The 13,674-nt window shown below is 38.6% G+C and overlaps 1 protein-coding gene across 1 annotated transcript in view; it reads right to left on the reverse strand.

Annotated features, from left to right (window-relative positions):
- Nucleotides 1-12,659, reverse strand: part of LOC128590235 (thiamine transporter 2-like) — a 30,152-nt gene extending 17,493 nt beyond the window's left edge. Inside the window, exons 1-3 of the mRNA XM_053597498.1 lie at nucleotides 12,149-12,659; nucleotides 8,502-9,279; nucleotides 4,272-4,464 (exon numbers count right to left, since the gene is read on the reverse strand). Of these exons, the coding sequence (XP_053453473.1) occupies nucleotides 4,272-4,464; nucleotides 8,502-9,279; nucleotides 12,149-12,361 (1,184 nt within the window). The 5' untranslated portion in view covers nucleotides 12,362-12,659. The remainder of the gene's footprint in view (nucleotides 1-4,271; nucleotides 4,465-8,501; nucleotides 9,280-12,148) is intronic.
- Between the last annotated feature and the right edge of the window lie 1,015 nt (nucleotides 12,660-13,674).

A 13,674-nucleotide genomic window follows, 5' to 3' on the forward strand; every position in this document is an offset into this window, starting at 1 on the left:
TCTATTTCTGTGAAGAAATAGAAAAAAAAAAACACAGTTTTGATGGCAGGTTCAGCATGGCATTAAATCCTAAGATTTTGATAGGGATTGCATTGAATCTGTAGTTGACTTTAGGTAATATGGACAATTTAACAGAATTGGTTCTTTCAATCCATGAACATGGGGTATTTTTCCATTTTCTTGAGTCCTTTGTAGTTGCTTTCATTGTAATATTAGAGAGCTTTGTTAGTTAAGTTTATTCCTAGGCATTTAATTTTATTTGCTGCTGTTGTAAATAGAATTACTTTCTTTGTTTCTTTTTTGGGTCGTTTACCATTGGCATATAGAAATGCTACTGATTTTTGTATACCACAACTTTATTGAATTTATCAGTTCTAGTAATTGTCTTGTGGAGTCTTTAAGCTTCTCTAGACATATGATCATATCATTTCCACACAAAGATAATTTGACTTCTCCCTTTCCAATTTCTGTGCCCTTTCTTCCTTTCTCTTGTCTGATTGTCTAGCTAGAACTTCTAGTATGTAGTACTATGTTGAATAACAGTGGTGAAAGTGGGCATCCTTGCCTTGTTCCAGATCTTAGGGAAAAGGCTGGTACTCAAATGTCAAGATAGACTCTTCCTTTTCCTTCCCCCACGTGGAAGAAGACTCTTCTTGAGCTGCACTGGCTGAGTTGGGGTGGGGTAGGCCCAACTGTACCATCTACCTTCACCAGTACTAACTTGAATATATGTTGATGGCAGATATCTTTTTCTTACTGTTGACCTGGGGAATATCTCTCACTAATGAATATGATGTTGACTACAGCTTTTTGGTCAGGATAAGAAAGTTCTCTTTTATTCCTAATTTTTAAAAAGTTATTTTTTTCTTTCTTAAGTTGAGTATTGAATTTTACTAGGGCTTTCTTGCATCTTATGAAATAATATGATTTTTTTCTCACATATTCTGTAAATGTAATGAGTTATGTAAATTATCTTATAAATGTTAAAGTAACCTTGCATTTATTCAATAAAGCAAACTTGCCATGCTATATCATCATTAAATATATATAGCTGCATATGGCTAGCTACTATTTCATTCAGGACTTTTCCACCTGTATTCATGAGAGAATAAACTGTAATTTCTCTTTCTTTGAATGTTTTTGGTAGTTTTTTGCAAAAAGTTTGTATTTATCTTTAAAAAAATCAAAAAGCATTCTCTAGAGACATTTCTGTAAGGTTGGTATTGTTTTTTATTCAAATATTTTGGAGAATTTATTTATGAAGCCAAGTGGGCCTGGAGTTTACATTTTTTATTTTTATTTAAGAATTAAATTTTTAAAGGGCCTGGCATGGTGGCTCGCACCTATAATTCCAGCACTTTGGAGGCTGAGGTGGGCGGATTGCCTGAGCTCACAGGGAGGAGACCAGCCTGAGAAAGAGTGATACCTCATCTCTAAAAATAGCCAAGTGTTGTGGCAGGCACCTGTAGTCTAGCTATTCTGGAGGCTGAGGCAAGAGAATCACTTAAGCCCAGGAATTTGAGGTTGCTGTGAGCTATGATGCTATGGCACTCTACCAAGTGTGACAAAAGGGAGACTCTGTCTCAAAAACAAAACAAAAACCTTAAATTTCTTTAATGGGACCGATCAGGTTTTCTATTTCTTATTGTGCCTATTTGGAAAAAATTGTAATTTTTAAGAAATTTGTGTATTTCATTTCTAATTTCAAGGTTATTGGCATAAAGTTGCTAATAAAACTATTATATCTCTTTAATACTTGACAGACATATAGTCATGTCTTCTTTTTCTTTTTTTAGTAACCAGACACTGAACAAAATGGCCCCTTTTTCATTCCTGATATTTTTAGCTTGTGTTTTTTCACATTTCATTCATGAGTAGTTTCTCTCACATTTATTAATCTTTTCAAATAACTGATTTGACTTTGCTTATTTTTCTTATTTTTTTTTTATGTTCTACTGCTTTTATTTTTTGTTCTTATCTCTATCATTTTCTGGTTTTTGTCTTTGTTTGAGCTTAATTTGCTATTCTCTACTAGGTTCTGGAGATGGCTGTTTAAGTAACTTAATTTTTGCCCTTTCTTTTCTATTAATAAATGCACGTGAGACCATGTGTTCATCTCTTTGCACTGCTTGGCTGCATCCTGTACGTTTTGATTTTTCATATTTTTATTATCATTTAGCTCATATTTTAAAAAATTTTAACTGTACCTTCTTTTTTTTGACCATGTTCTTTCTTTAATTCCAAAACATTTGGTTATTTTTTAGTTATAATTTTGTCAGTAACTTTAGCTTAATTATGGTTGTCAGAATACTTATCCTTCAATCTTTTGAAATTTATTGAGGGTTACTTTTTGGCCTATTGTCCAAATCTGTTTTGGGTCATTGTTCTATCTTTACTTGAAAATAATGTTTATTCTGCATTGGTTGAGTATACTTTCCATATGTCCATCACTGGAGCTTTAATCAATATGTACTTTTAATCTTCCTAATCCTTATTAATACTTTTTTGTGTGCTTATTATTGAGAGAGGCATGTTCATATTTGCAAGTACAAGTATGGCCTTTATTATTTCTCATTTAAGTTTTGTCAGGTTTTGCTTTATATCTTTTGAGACTAGGTTATTCTTTGCATGCAAATTTAGAATTGCTTTATTTTTCTAGTTGTTGATTAATATTTTTTCCTTTATAAAGTGACCATAGCATTTATCATAATGAAAACATCACTCTGGTGTTATTGCTTATTTCATCTCATACAGGATAACTCCACTAGCTTCCCTTTGGTTAACGTTTGTGCAACATATCTTTCCCCATTCTTTAACTTTCAACCTTTTGGAGCCCTTATTTTCAAGAAGTGTGTCTTGAAGGTGACATAGTTAAGTTTTGATTTTTAAAACCTATATGGCTAACTTTTGTCTTAAAATTGGAGCAATTAGTTCAGGCACATTTTGATACTTTTACTGCTAAATGTATATATTTGGTTTTAAATTTACCTTCTCAGTCAGGGCTTTCTATTTGTCCTGTTTAATCTATGCTTTTTGTCCTGTTCTCAACTTTTATTACATTAATTAAGTGAGAAAATACTTCTCTTCCCTTATTAGCTTGTGAGTGATGTCTTATTCTATTATTCTCTGCTGTTACCATAGAGATCGTAGCATGCATTTTTGACCTAATAGAGTCTACTCTGAACTGGTATTTCACGACTTCTTTGACAACGTAAGGATTTTAAATCTTTGAATCTATCACTCCTCTTTCCTTTTGTGTTATTACTATCATACATTTTAATTCTACATTTTCTTAAAACTAGAAGCATGATTACTATCATTTTGAAGATCAAGATTTGCTTAAATTTACTCCCATATTTACTCTTGCCAAAGTTCTCTGTTATTCATGCATTACTGAGATTCCACTGTAGATCACTTTCCTTCTCCCTGAAGAACTCTTTGTGTATTTCTTTTAAAGTGAGCCACAATAATCTGACTTAATTTTTGTTTGTCTTAAAAATTCCTTTTTTTTCTTTTTTTAATTTTTGAAGAATATTTTTGTTGACTACTAAATTCTAGGTTAGCAGTTCTTTACTTCCTGCACTTTCAAAATGTTCTTTCCTTGTTTTCCGGCTTCTGTTTTTCTGATGAAAATTCAGATGCCATTCTTATTAATAATCCTTTGGAAGAAATGCATCTCACCTACATTTGATAAGCAAAGAGACGGGAAAACTTTAAAGTCAAATAGCATGTCCAAGATTATGCTGTCGATAATGTTAGGTCATGGAAAATATTTTCAGATGTTTGTCTCTGAATTAACTTGCTCGATAAAATGAAACACCTGTCACACAAGAGCAGCAACAACCCTTCGAGGTGCACGAAACAGCATCCACCACCCCCTTAGCTCATTTTCTTTACTTGTTAGTTAATCTAGAGAAGACATTTTATATCTTAAGCTACTAAATGATACAGTATTTATTATCTCTACATGTGGTTTCATTAAGTGACTTCCATTCTATAACATCCCTGGTAATATTTGATAAATTATGTCAGAAAGACGTAGATATGCTGTGACTATTAAGGAGGCAAGAAAACTTGGCAGTGAAAACTAAACTTATTTGAAATTAGATAGAATTACATCTTATTATATTATGCTGACAAAATCAAAACTAAAAATACACCATTGCTTGTTAATTATGAGAACTTCATTTTTTCCTCCAGAGAACCTGGAAGAAAAAATATGTTTTTCGTTGTTTCGGGTTTAGATAGTTAAAGAAGTGATATATACTTACGCTGCTATGGTGATAAGGAGCATATAACTTGACTTGAATATCAAAAGGCTGGCATAGCACACCCAAATATTAGTTGTGAAATGCATGAGAAACAGAGAACCAGCATCTGCTGCTGAGAAGATTCCCAAGGCCAACTCTCCCAGAAGATCCCAGCTGACCTTCATGTAGCCCACTGCCAAGGCTGTTATGGCCCCTGAAAAGAATCAATGTATATTACAGTTTGTTAATCCATATATATTAAAGTAGCACAGAGTTGCATTAAAACCCACATTACAGAAGTGCTGAGGCATTTCCAGGCTATGGTAAAAAATGCTCACTTAGTGTAAACTTTGAATGAAAAAAAAATCACTTAATTACGCTCTGTGAGCTGTACATATCTTTGAGTTTGGGTTTCCAAAAGGCATAGTCTGGATAGGACCCATGGAGGCCATTTTTTTCTTTGCTGTTCCTTCTGCAGATGATAAAATTCAGGCTTAGAAATCTGGTGTGAAGTAAAAACAAACCCGGACAAAGATAGGAGATGCTTTGTTTAGAAGAAAGACGATTGCAATAGAAAGAATGCTCTGACTGCAGAAATCTGCCACTGTCTCACAATCAAACAGAAAGAGAATGGTTTTCTTGCATAGGGCAAAGGAGGGGCAGGCAGAGATAAGCAGCATCTTCGCAGAGGAAGCTGGACAAGAGAGGGAAATAGTCAGCAGGGTTTGATAGGAAAGTATCCCACTGCGGTCAACCAATTCCCAGGAGGAGCTGATAAAGGGGGCACATTCCATATCTTTTCTGTGCTTTCTCAATTTTAAGGGGTGTGTAGGAAAGAGAGGAGTCTAAGTAAAGTTTGATCAAAATAAAGCAAAGAGTGAAAAATGGGAAACTGAACACTTGCTCACTGGAGTGAGTTTCCTAAACTGGTGGGACCTACCGTCTTCTACTACATCCTTTCCTTGTGCCCTACTACTGGTACTCTAGCAAGGACGGCTTCTCTCTCTCTGCCCTGGTCTCTATTTTCTCTCTCTTCTCTATAACATCATTAAAAACATTTTTTTCTCAAGATCCCTGATGGATACCAAACTTCTTTTTCAAAATTCTCTTTGCCTGTTTCTCCCATATTTGTATGTTTGATCATTCTCTTCTTTGTCTTCATTCATTCACCCAGCAAGCATTTTTGAGCTTCTCTATGGAACAATACAGTAGCAAATTTTGTGTCTTTGCTTTGAAAACAGTACAGCCTAGTGGGGAAATTAGAGAACTAAACGTACAGTTTTCATACAGTGTGATAAGGTTTATAAAAGAGTTCTGCTCTTAACCCAAATCTAACCTTAATCCTAACCTATGGGTTCTCATCGAGGGGTGTTTTTGTCTTCTAAGGGACAGGTGACAATATCCAAAGGCGTTTTCGGTTGTTAAGACTGGGGCATCCTGGCAGTGGGTTGGAGGCTGGTGATGTTGAAGAACATCCTGTGAAGTACAGGCCGGCCCCCGACAGGAAAGAATTGCCTGGCCACAAATGTCAATAGTAGCTAAGGGTGAGAAGCACCGATCCAAGCTCTGACCCAACCAAGCCAGTATTTGGAATTTTCAGGAAGAGAAACTAGAAGAATGAGCTCAACAATGGGCCCTGAAATGTTCAATAAATAGGTGGGTGTGGAACAACCCGACTTTAAAATAAATATCTTCAAAGTCTCATTTGATGTGAAAGCTTTGTTATGTTGAGAAAGTACATGTGCATTGTTGGGCTGACTTCAAAGACAGCTCTGGGCTCTGCCCTTCTGAAGTTAGAGTATTAACTCCTGCATCAACCCACATAGCTCTGACTTCTTGCACCTCACTCCTTTTGAAAGGTGTTTCAAACTTCACAAAATCCATTTTGGGAAAGATGGGGAGTACATGGGCAAATATCTAAACCCCCCAGATTGCTGTAGTGACTTATCCAAGAAGGAAATTTTACCCAAGCAGAAGCCCTGGGCGGGTGGTTTAAGTGTGAATCCAGTAATGGGAGCTGGAAACCCTCAGGCCCCCAGAGACCTTCTTGAGGCTGCTCTCGGTTGCTCAGTCTTCCCTCTTTTTCCTATTAGACAACGGGCAATGTCAGAAACCTATTTTTTAAAATATACATTTACTTTCCTTTAAATTTCGGGTTATAGTAGGGGTATGTGTTGGTTACATAGTTTGCTTTTGTAAGGTGAATGTCAGAGTTACAGATGTGCTATGTACCCATCGGGTAGGAATTTATCCAGCCCCTTCTTTCCCTCCCTCGTACTTGAATTTCACTGAGTTTTGCCTCTATATGAGCATAAAGAATGACTCACATTGTGAAGTCCCAAAAACAACAGAGATTTGTGTGGATGTGGAGGGAAATGAACACTCAACAACTGTTGGTGGGACTGCAAACTAGTAAACCTTCATGGAAAGTAGTATGAAGATTCCTCAAAGAACTAAAAGGAGACCTACCATTTGATTCTGCAATCTCACTGCTAGGTATTTACTCAAAGGAAAAAAAAAGACATTTCATCAGAAACACATCTTTAAACAAGGATGAAGCAGACATGTAACAGTCAAATCAAAGGAAAGCAATGAACACTCAGGGCACACACCCCCTCCAGGAAGGCCTGCCAGTCCACGGCTCACACCTTCCCTGTCCTGCAGGGATCTTTGTCTTCTGCTGCCATTATCACCATCACCAAGGAGTCCTACTTGGGAAGGGTACTGTGTCCCTGCTTCTGACTACTGACAATGGCATAAAAGTGTAATAGGCATGAAAGGCGAAGCAGAAAATGATACAGGATAATACAATAAGTTGTTTCTGGAGAGGATTTAGAATGGGAGGTTGTAAGAGTTTATTCTGGAATTAAATATTGTTCTAAAAGGTATCTGGATTTGGTAGGAAATGGGGAAGCTGCGCACAGAGCATATGCTTAAAGCAGAAGGCAACAAGCTTTGGCAGATTCTCATATGAAGAGTCAAGGAAAGATGCAAGTGTATTATTTGTCTTGATTGGGAATCTTTGAAATGACAGAGGAGGAGCTGTAGCTTTCAAACTCCTTTACCATCGCCTAAGAAAAAATGAAATATCTATTGCTTCTCGGCCTTTTGGCTAAGATCACGTGTAGAAAAAAATGAAATATCTTTTATATATTGACTTGTATATATGTGTGTTTGTGAACAGAATTTTTGTAAAACAAAATTCTATTATTCTATTCTATTCTATTTTCTATTCCATTCTTTGATTTAAAAATGTTGGTCAACAACTCACTAAATTGAGTTCAAGATCTATAATCTATAAATACATAATAATATATATTTTAGAATTGTGGGCCTTATATCCTTCTTCTTCTTCTTTTTTTTTTTAAAAAACTCTTGTCACATTCTCTTTTCTTCTAACCCCCTTAAAAATATAAAATTATTAGCAGTGGTGGCCCACTCTGATAGGTTTCCCACTTTGCATGAATGGTCCTCAAACCACAGTTTGAAGACTAGAATTAATGCAAGATTAGACAAAGGAAAGAATTTCATTGGTTTATCTCTCAAACTGTATGTGGCCATCGTGACGCCGATTTGTTGCCCCTGTTTTTAGAGATGAGTGAAATCTTCCTTCCAGGTACACCTTGATCCACCTTTCATTTTGTTAGTTGCCTATTGTAAATTTTGCAAGAAAACTCTTCCTTTTCAAATTCTTTGGTATTCAGTGTTGAAATCACTACAGCAAGGTTATCTAAGAATACAATTTAAAAGCTGTATTGATTTATTTTGAGTTCAAGAAAACTAAATAATAAAACTACTGCTTTTTAACTAAGATACTACAGTGTACAGATACTTCCGGATGCATGATCTCTTTTGGTCTTAAAAGAAATATTGTGAAATACGGTCATTGATGTTGGTCCAGTTTTTTAGAAGAGAAACTGGATTGTTAACATGTTAATTGATTTGCCTACCTGGCAAATGACAGAATATGAATAAGAACATTGAGCCAAGTGTTTTTCCATTTATTTACATGGCCTCTTCTTTATGAACAGTGAAGAGGTCACATTAAATACATGTTAGACACTTTACCTAGCTTAAGTCTTGCAATACCAGCTCTTCTTACTAACTTATTTTTTTTCATGGCTGTATAGCACTAGAATGCATTGTTTAGAGGTACTTCCAAACAGGTCTGGCTTTCTACCATGGAGTATCTTAGCTACCTAGAGCAGCACATTTCCTGCACATTAATAAGATAAAGCTCTGTGTACTTACCCCCAAAGGTTGCAAGGGCTTCCACTGCCCCATTGTATATTTTAGAACTTTGGGATGGTGCCTTGTAATCCCACAGGATTTGAACATAGCTTAAAACCTGGTTAAAACCTGCTGTGGAGAAAGCCCACCACAGGGACCAGTAAAAAAGATGCTTTGAGTTGTAGCACTCCTTCAAATCTCGGAACCACTGCACGAAAACTCCCAAAATCATATTTTTCGGCCTTGGGCTATTCAACTGGTCTCCTAATTCTTTGTGACCCTTGCGAGTGTCCCCTAGGACAGCATCCCCTCGTGGCAGATTTTGAGGACCTTCTTTGTTGGGTTTTGCATGAAAAAACATGCTCTTTTTGGGCATTGGCAGAAAAAGTGAGAAAAAGAAGGCCACAGAGGCAGAGACCAGGGATATGACATTGAGGTAAAAGTACGACAGGTTGGCCAGGGACACCAAGAGCTGGGCCAGCACAGAGGCGGTCGTGTAGGCCACCAGCGTGACGCTGCGACAGTAGCTGCTCACTTTCTGATAGTGCTCGGGGCTGACCACGCTGTAGATGTAGGCGTAGTAGGCCACCTCGGTGGCAGAGGCCAAGCCGTAGAAGAACTCCAGCACCTGCATGGCTCTCAGTCCCTGGCCAAACAAGAACAGCAGCCAGGTGGTGATGAAGCTGAGCCCTTGTAAGATGATGACTGGCTTGTAGCGGACGTAATCGGTGAGGACGAACACGGGCAGCAGCAGCGCCAGGTAGGAGTAGGTCCACAGTGGGATGATGTTCTTGGTGATCTGCGAAGTGGAACCGGGACAGTGTCAGGAGCAAAACAACAGGACCTGAAATGCACCCCGGGTCTCCCATGATCAGGTTGACATGTATCAACCTCAGGACACATTGCTTGGCCTATGACAAAGTGGATCTCATTTCACCCTTCACATGAATTTCTGACAATACATTGGAAAGCAATGGGAAACTGAAATTCAAGGAATCAAACTGTAAAAATGACAGCGTCACAACATGTGCATTCATACTACCAGGTGTAAAAGACAGCGGCTCTTACCATTAATTGTATTATTTGCTCCTTAATCTTTTTTTATTTGTATTTTTGTCGTTAGAGTCTTGCTCTGTCACATAGGCTGGAGGGTAGTAGACCAGTTATAGATCATTATAACCTCAAACTCCTGGGCTCAAGCCATTTCCCGACTAATTTTAAATTTTTTTGTTGAGACTGGGTCTTACTACGTTGCCCAACCCGGGGTCAAACTCCTAGCCTCAAGCAATCTTCCTCCTCAGCCTCCCAGAGTGCTGAGATGACAGGCCAGAGCCACTGTGCCTGGCCTGCTTCTTATATTATTATTATTTTTTTTTTGAGACAGAGTTTCACTATGTTGCCCTTAGTAGCGTGCCATGGCATCATGGCTCACAGCAACCTCAAACTTTTGGGCTTAAGCGATTCTCTTGCCTTAGCTTTCCAAGTAGCTGGGACTACAGGTGCTCACCACAACGCCCAGCTGTTTTTTTGTTGCAGTTCTCATTGTTGTTTAACAGGCCCGGGCTGTGTTTGAACCCACCTGCCTCAGTGGGTGTATGTGGCTGGCTCCCTAACCATTGAGCTACAGGCACCAAGCCCTGCTTCTTACATTTTTAAAGTGTAATTTGATCTGCAGGAGCTTTTGAGGTAGAGAAAAAAAGCCATGCATAATGCTTCTGCTACTGTGTAAATTAATCTTTCTATACTTAACAGTATTTCTTGGGCACTCCAGGGCTGTTCAGGTACTGTTGCCTAGGAGCAGGTAACAAAGCAGTTTACTCCTCTTCAGAGTCAGAACCAAAAGTTTGCAAAGGATGTCTCAGGACTGAGAGAACAGGCCATCTTTATCTCTGATCTGCATCAGCATGTGAGCAGATCATTGAGATACTGTCTGGATGATGAAGCAAATATAGGGCAAATGGCCAGCTTGAAATTGAATGTTAGAGGAAGAAATATATTGGACTCTACCTTCTCCTCTTCCACATTCTCAGCTTTACTCTATCAGGCTGCTCTGAAGGAACCAGGAGAAAAAGCAGCTCTCTTGTTCAAGTCAAGTTGGCCACAATTTCTGATGGAACTGGTTCTATTAGTCCATTACCTGAACCCATCAGTAGGAACGATTATTTCAGTTCCTACAAGAGGAATGCATAGTGGCTGGAAGGTGACATAAAGGAGGCTGGCAGGGCCCCTCTTAAATCCCTGTCCTCTTCGAATTTTCAGACAACTGAAACAAACCTGCAGGTGCACCAAGTCTGAGGATGTCCTTTGTTTTGACCTAATCTGTGTCCTCATCCTTGAGTTCCCAGGTGGACTTTTACTCAAATGCTCTGGAAGTTTGGGAGAACTTTGTCCTTGCTCTTTTTGACTTTTAGGTATAGTCAAAGCTACAGTGAAAGCTTTGACATAACATGGCCAAAGCTGAATTCCATATCTGCTCTCTGTGACAGTGTCGGAGTCTGAACCAAGCCCAGAGATACTTGCAGCTAAACTAGTTTGCACCCAATGACTTCCAAGGTCAGCAGGCACTTGTGTTTATTGTGAGAAAAAGGGTGGATTGGTTCAGTGAGCAGTTTCTTTGATGTGGAGCGGAGGAATGTGGCTGGTGGCTAGGAAAGAGAGGAAATATAAGATAAAATTCTTATACCCCTTGGGCGAGTAATAGCCTGTAAAAGTGAGTGTTAGTGAATTTTTTTCCCTAAAGAAATTGAACTGATCCAGTTCCTTGTCTGATCTTGTTATTGCTCAGTAGCTTAAAGCAATTCTCAGACTGTAGTGTATAGAAGATGCACTCAGAAGGTTTGTTAAAAAATAGACATTCAGGCGGCGCCTGTGGCTCAGCGAGTAGGGCGCCGGCCCCACATGCCGAGGGTGGCGGGTTCAAACCCAGCCCCGGTCAAACTGCAACAACAAAAAAAAATAGCCGGGCGTTGTGGCGGGCGCCTGTAGTCCCAGCTACTAGGGAGGCTGAGGCAAGAGAATCGCGGAAGCCCAGGAGTTAGAGGTTGCTGTGAGCCGTGTGACGCCACGGCACTCTACCCGAGGGCGGTACAGTGAGACTCTGTCTCTACAAAAAACAAACAAACAAAAAAAATAGACATTCAGGTTTTGTAGGGAATGGTCTGAGAATTTATACTTTGTATAAATTCCTACATTGTACAGAGTATGGTCCAGGGGCCTTACTCTGAGAAGCCCTGACTTAGAGTTTTCTTAGAAGTAGATTATATGACCTTAGTAAAAGTTAAAAACAGTCTTAATAGTTATCAATAAAGAAGGGAAAATCTTCAAACGATTGTTTTACATGCTTTTCAGTACTTCACCCTCTCAAAATCTCATTATACCTAAGACATATTTTTAGGTAGGGATGACTCATTAATGTTAATATACAATGAAATCCCAGAGTATTGTTTTTGTACAACTGAAAGATTAATAAGGTTGTTTGGCATTACCCTACTTTCATTGTAGCTAAAGAGTTTATATTTTTATTTTTACACGACAAATACATGAAAATCATTAAGGTCCATTTGTTTTCATTAGAGATTGCAGAAGTGCCAGTAATTTGTTTCTGCTCAAAGCTTTAAACATAGCTCTTACTAAATTTGAATTGAAAATAAGCATAGTAGTTAACTTACCACGCTGAGGCTCAAATTTTTATCTGGTCCTGCCAAATAAGCCACCACAAATGGCTCTGATGGTTTCATCATTGAGAAAAATCCAAATAAGCAGAGAATTACAGTGGGAAAAACCCAGGAATGGCTGGATGCAGTCTGGCAACAATTCATGATCGGTAAAACTTCCACAGAAGAGAAAAGAGCAAGCAAAATGGTCATCAATGAAGTTTTCATAAAACATTCATTCTCTTCCCCATGTTCCTTCTGTCCTACAGTCTTAAAAATGAAAACAATTCACTGCAACGGTGAAAATGCGTCACAGGTCAAAACACAGGAACTTGAGCCTTTGCTTTGGGGCTTCTTTTCTAAAGAGAAAACTAAGGATGACTTGGAAATAGTAAGGGGTAAAGTTTCAGCTTGTCTGGAATGGTGGGGTCACTGATGGAAAACCACTGTCCAGTATGGTTTGGGTAAGTCAGTCAAATTCTCCCTTAGTCTTTCAGAGTTAGAAAAAAATCAGGGAATTTCTCCCTTGGCAAAAATCTTGGACAGAAGATAGAAGGTAAAACTGGTAGATTTTTAGACAGCAAAGAAAGTCTCCAGAAGACATAATTACTAAGCAAACATCTGCTTTCTGCCCCTCCTCCAGATGCCTATTAACATGTAGTTATTAATGAACTGGAAACTCATTTTAATGAGTATTTAAATATGGTAAATAAAAAAGCCTTTGGGGAGTAGAGGTTTATAAAGCAGATTGACACCTTGCTTTTTCTAAGTATCAATCTCAAAGTGAATATTGGCTTAGCCCATAATTAAGCAGCCTAAATTATTTTGAACTGTCATCCATCTGTGTGATTGTATTTGCTTTTAATACTTATTTCCAGAATAGGAATTGTATGATATCTAAATAAAATCACATCATGGATAAAATTCAAACACAACACTTGGGAGTCGTTTTCTAACTTGCTATTTCAGCCCTCCTTACAATGGTTTTTCCCATGTGTGCTGGTAATATTGAAGAGAGAGAATTTATGTTTGGAATGATAGGACTCAGGGTTGGCTGACCAGAGGAGGAACAAGGGCACTTTGAGAAAGGCACTCCGCACCTCCAGGGGACATCTCGCTCAGTGCTGGCCACTTCCTTCCTGAAGCCCTCCTGACCCCCTCCAGCTCCTCCTATCCCACATGCCTGGTCTCATTCCAGTCCTGGCAAGATGTTATAGCTCAGGCATACGGCTAAGGATGTGGACTCTGCGGCCAGACGGTTGAGACAAATCCTTCTCTTATACTAATCATGTGGCTTTTTGCAAGTTACTAGACCTTCTTCTACCCCACCCTGTTGTGAGGATTATGTATGCGCACGCCTGCAGTCTGTAATCAAAAGCTATACAATTCGCAGGACTGATGGCTTTGAAAACTGTGGACTTGTTGGTGACATTCACTTATTCTTGCCAGCCTGGGCGCTCCTTAAGAGCAGGAATTCGGCTTTGTCATCCCAGAGTCTAGCACAGTATCTGACCCATCAGAGGTATCCTAGGAATGCTTCT

Source organism: Nycticebus coucang, chromosome 7, assembly GCF_027406575.1.
Source record: "Nycticebus coucang isolate mNycCou1 chromosome 7, mNycCou1.pri, whole genome shotgun sequence".
Lineage (NCBI taxonomy): Eukaryota > Metazoa > Chordata > Mammalia > Primates > Lorisidae > Nycticebus > Nycticebus coucang.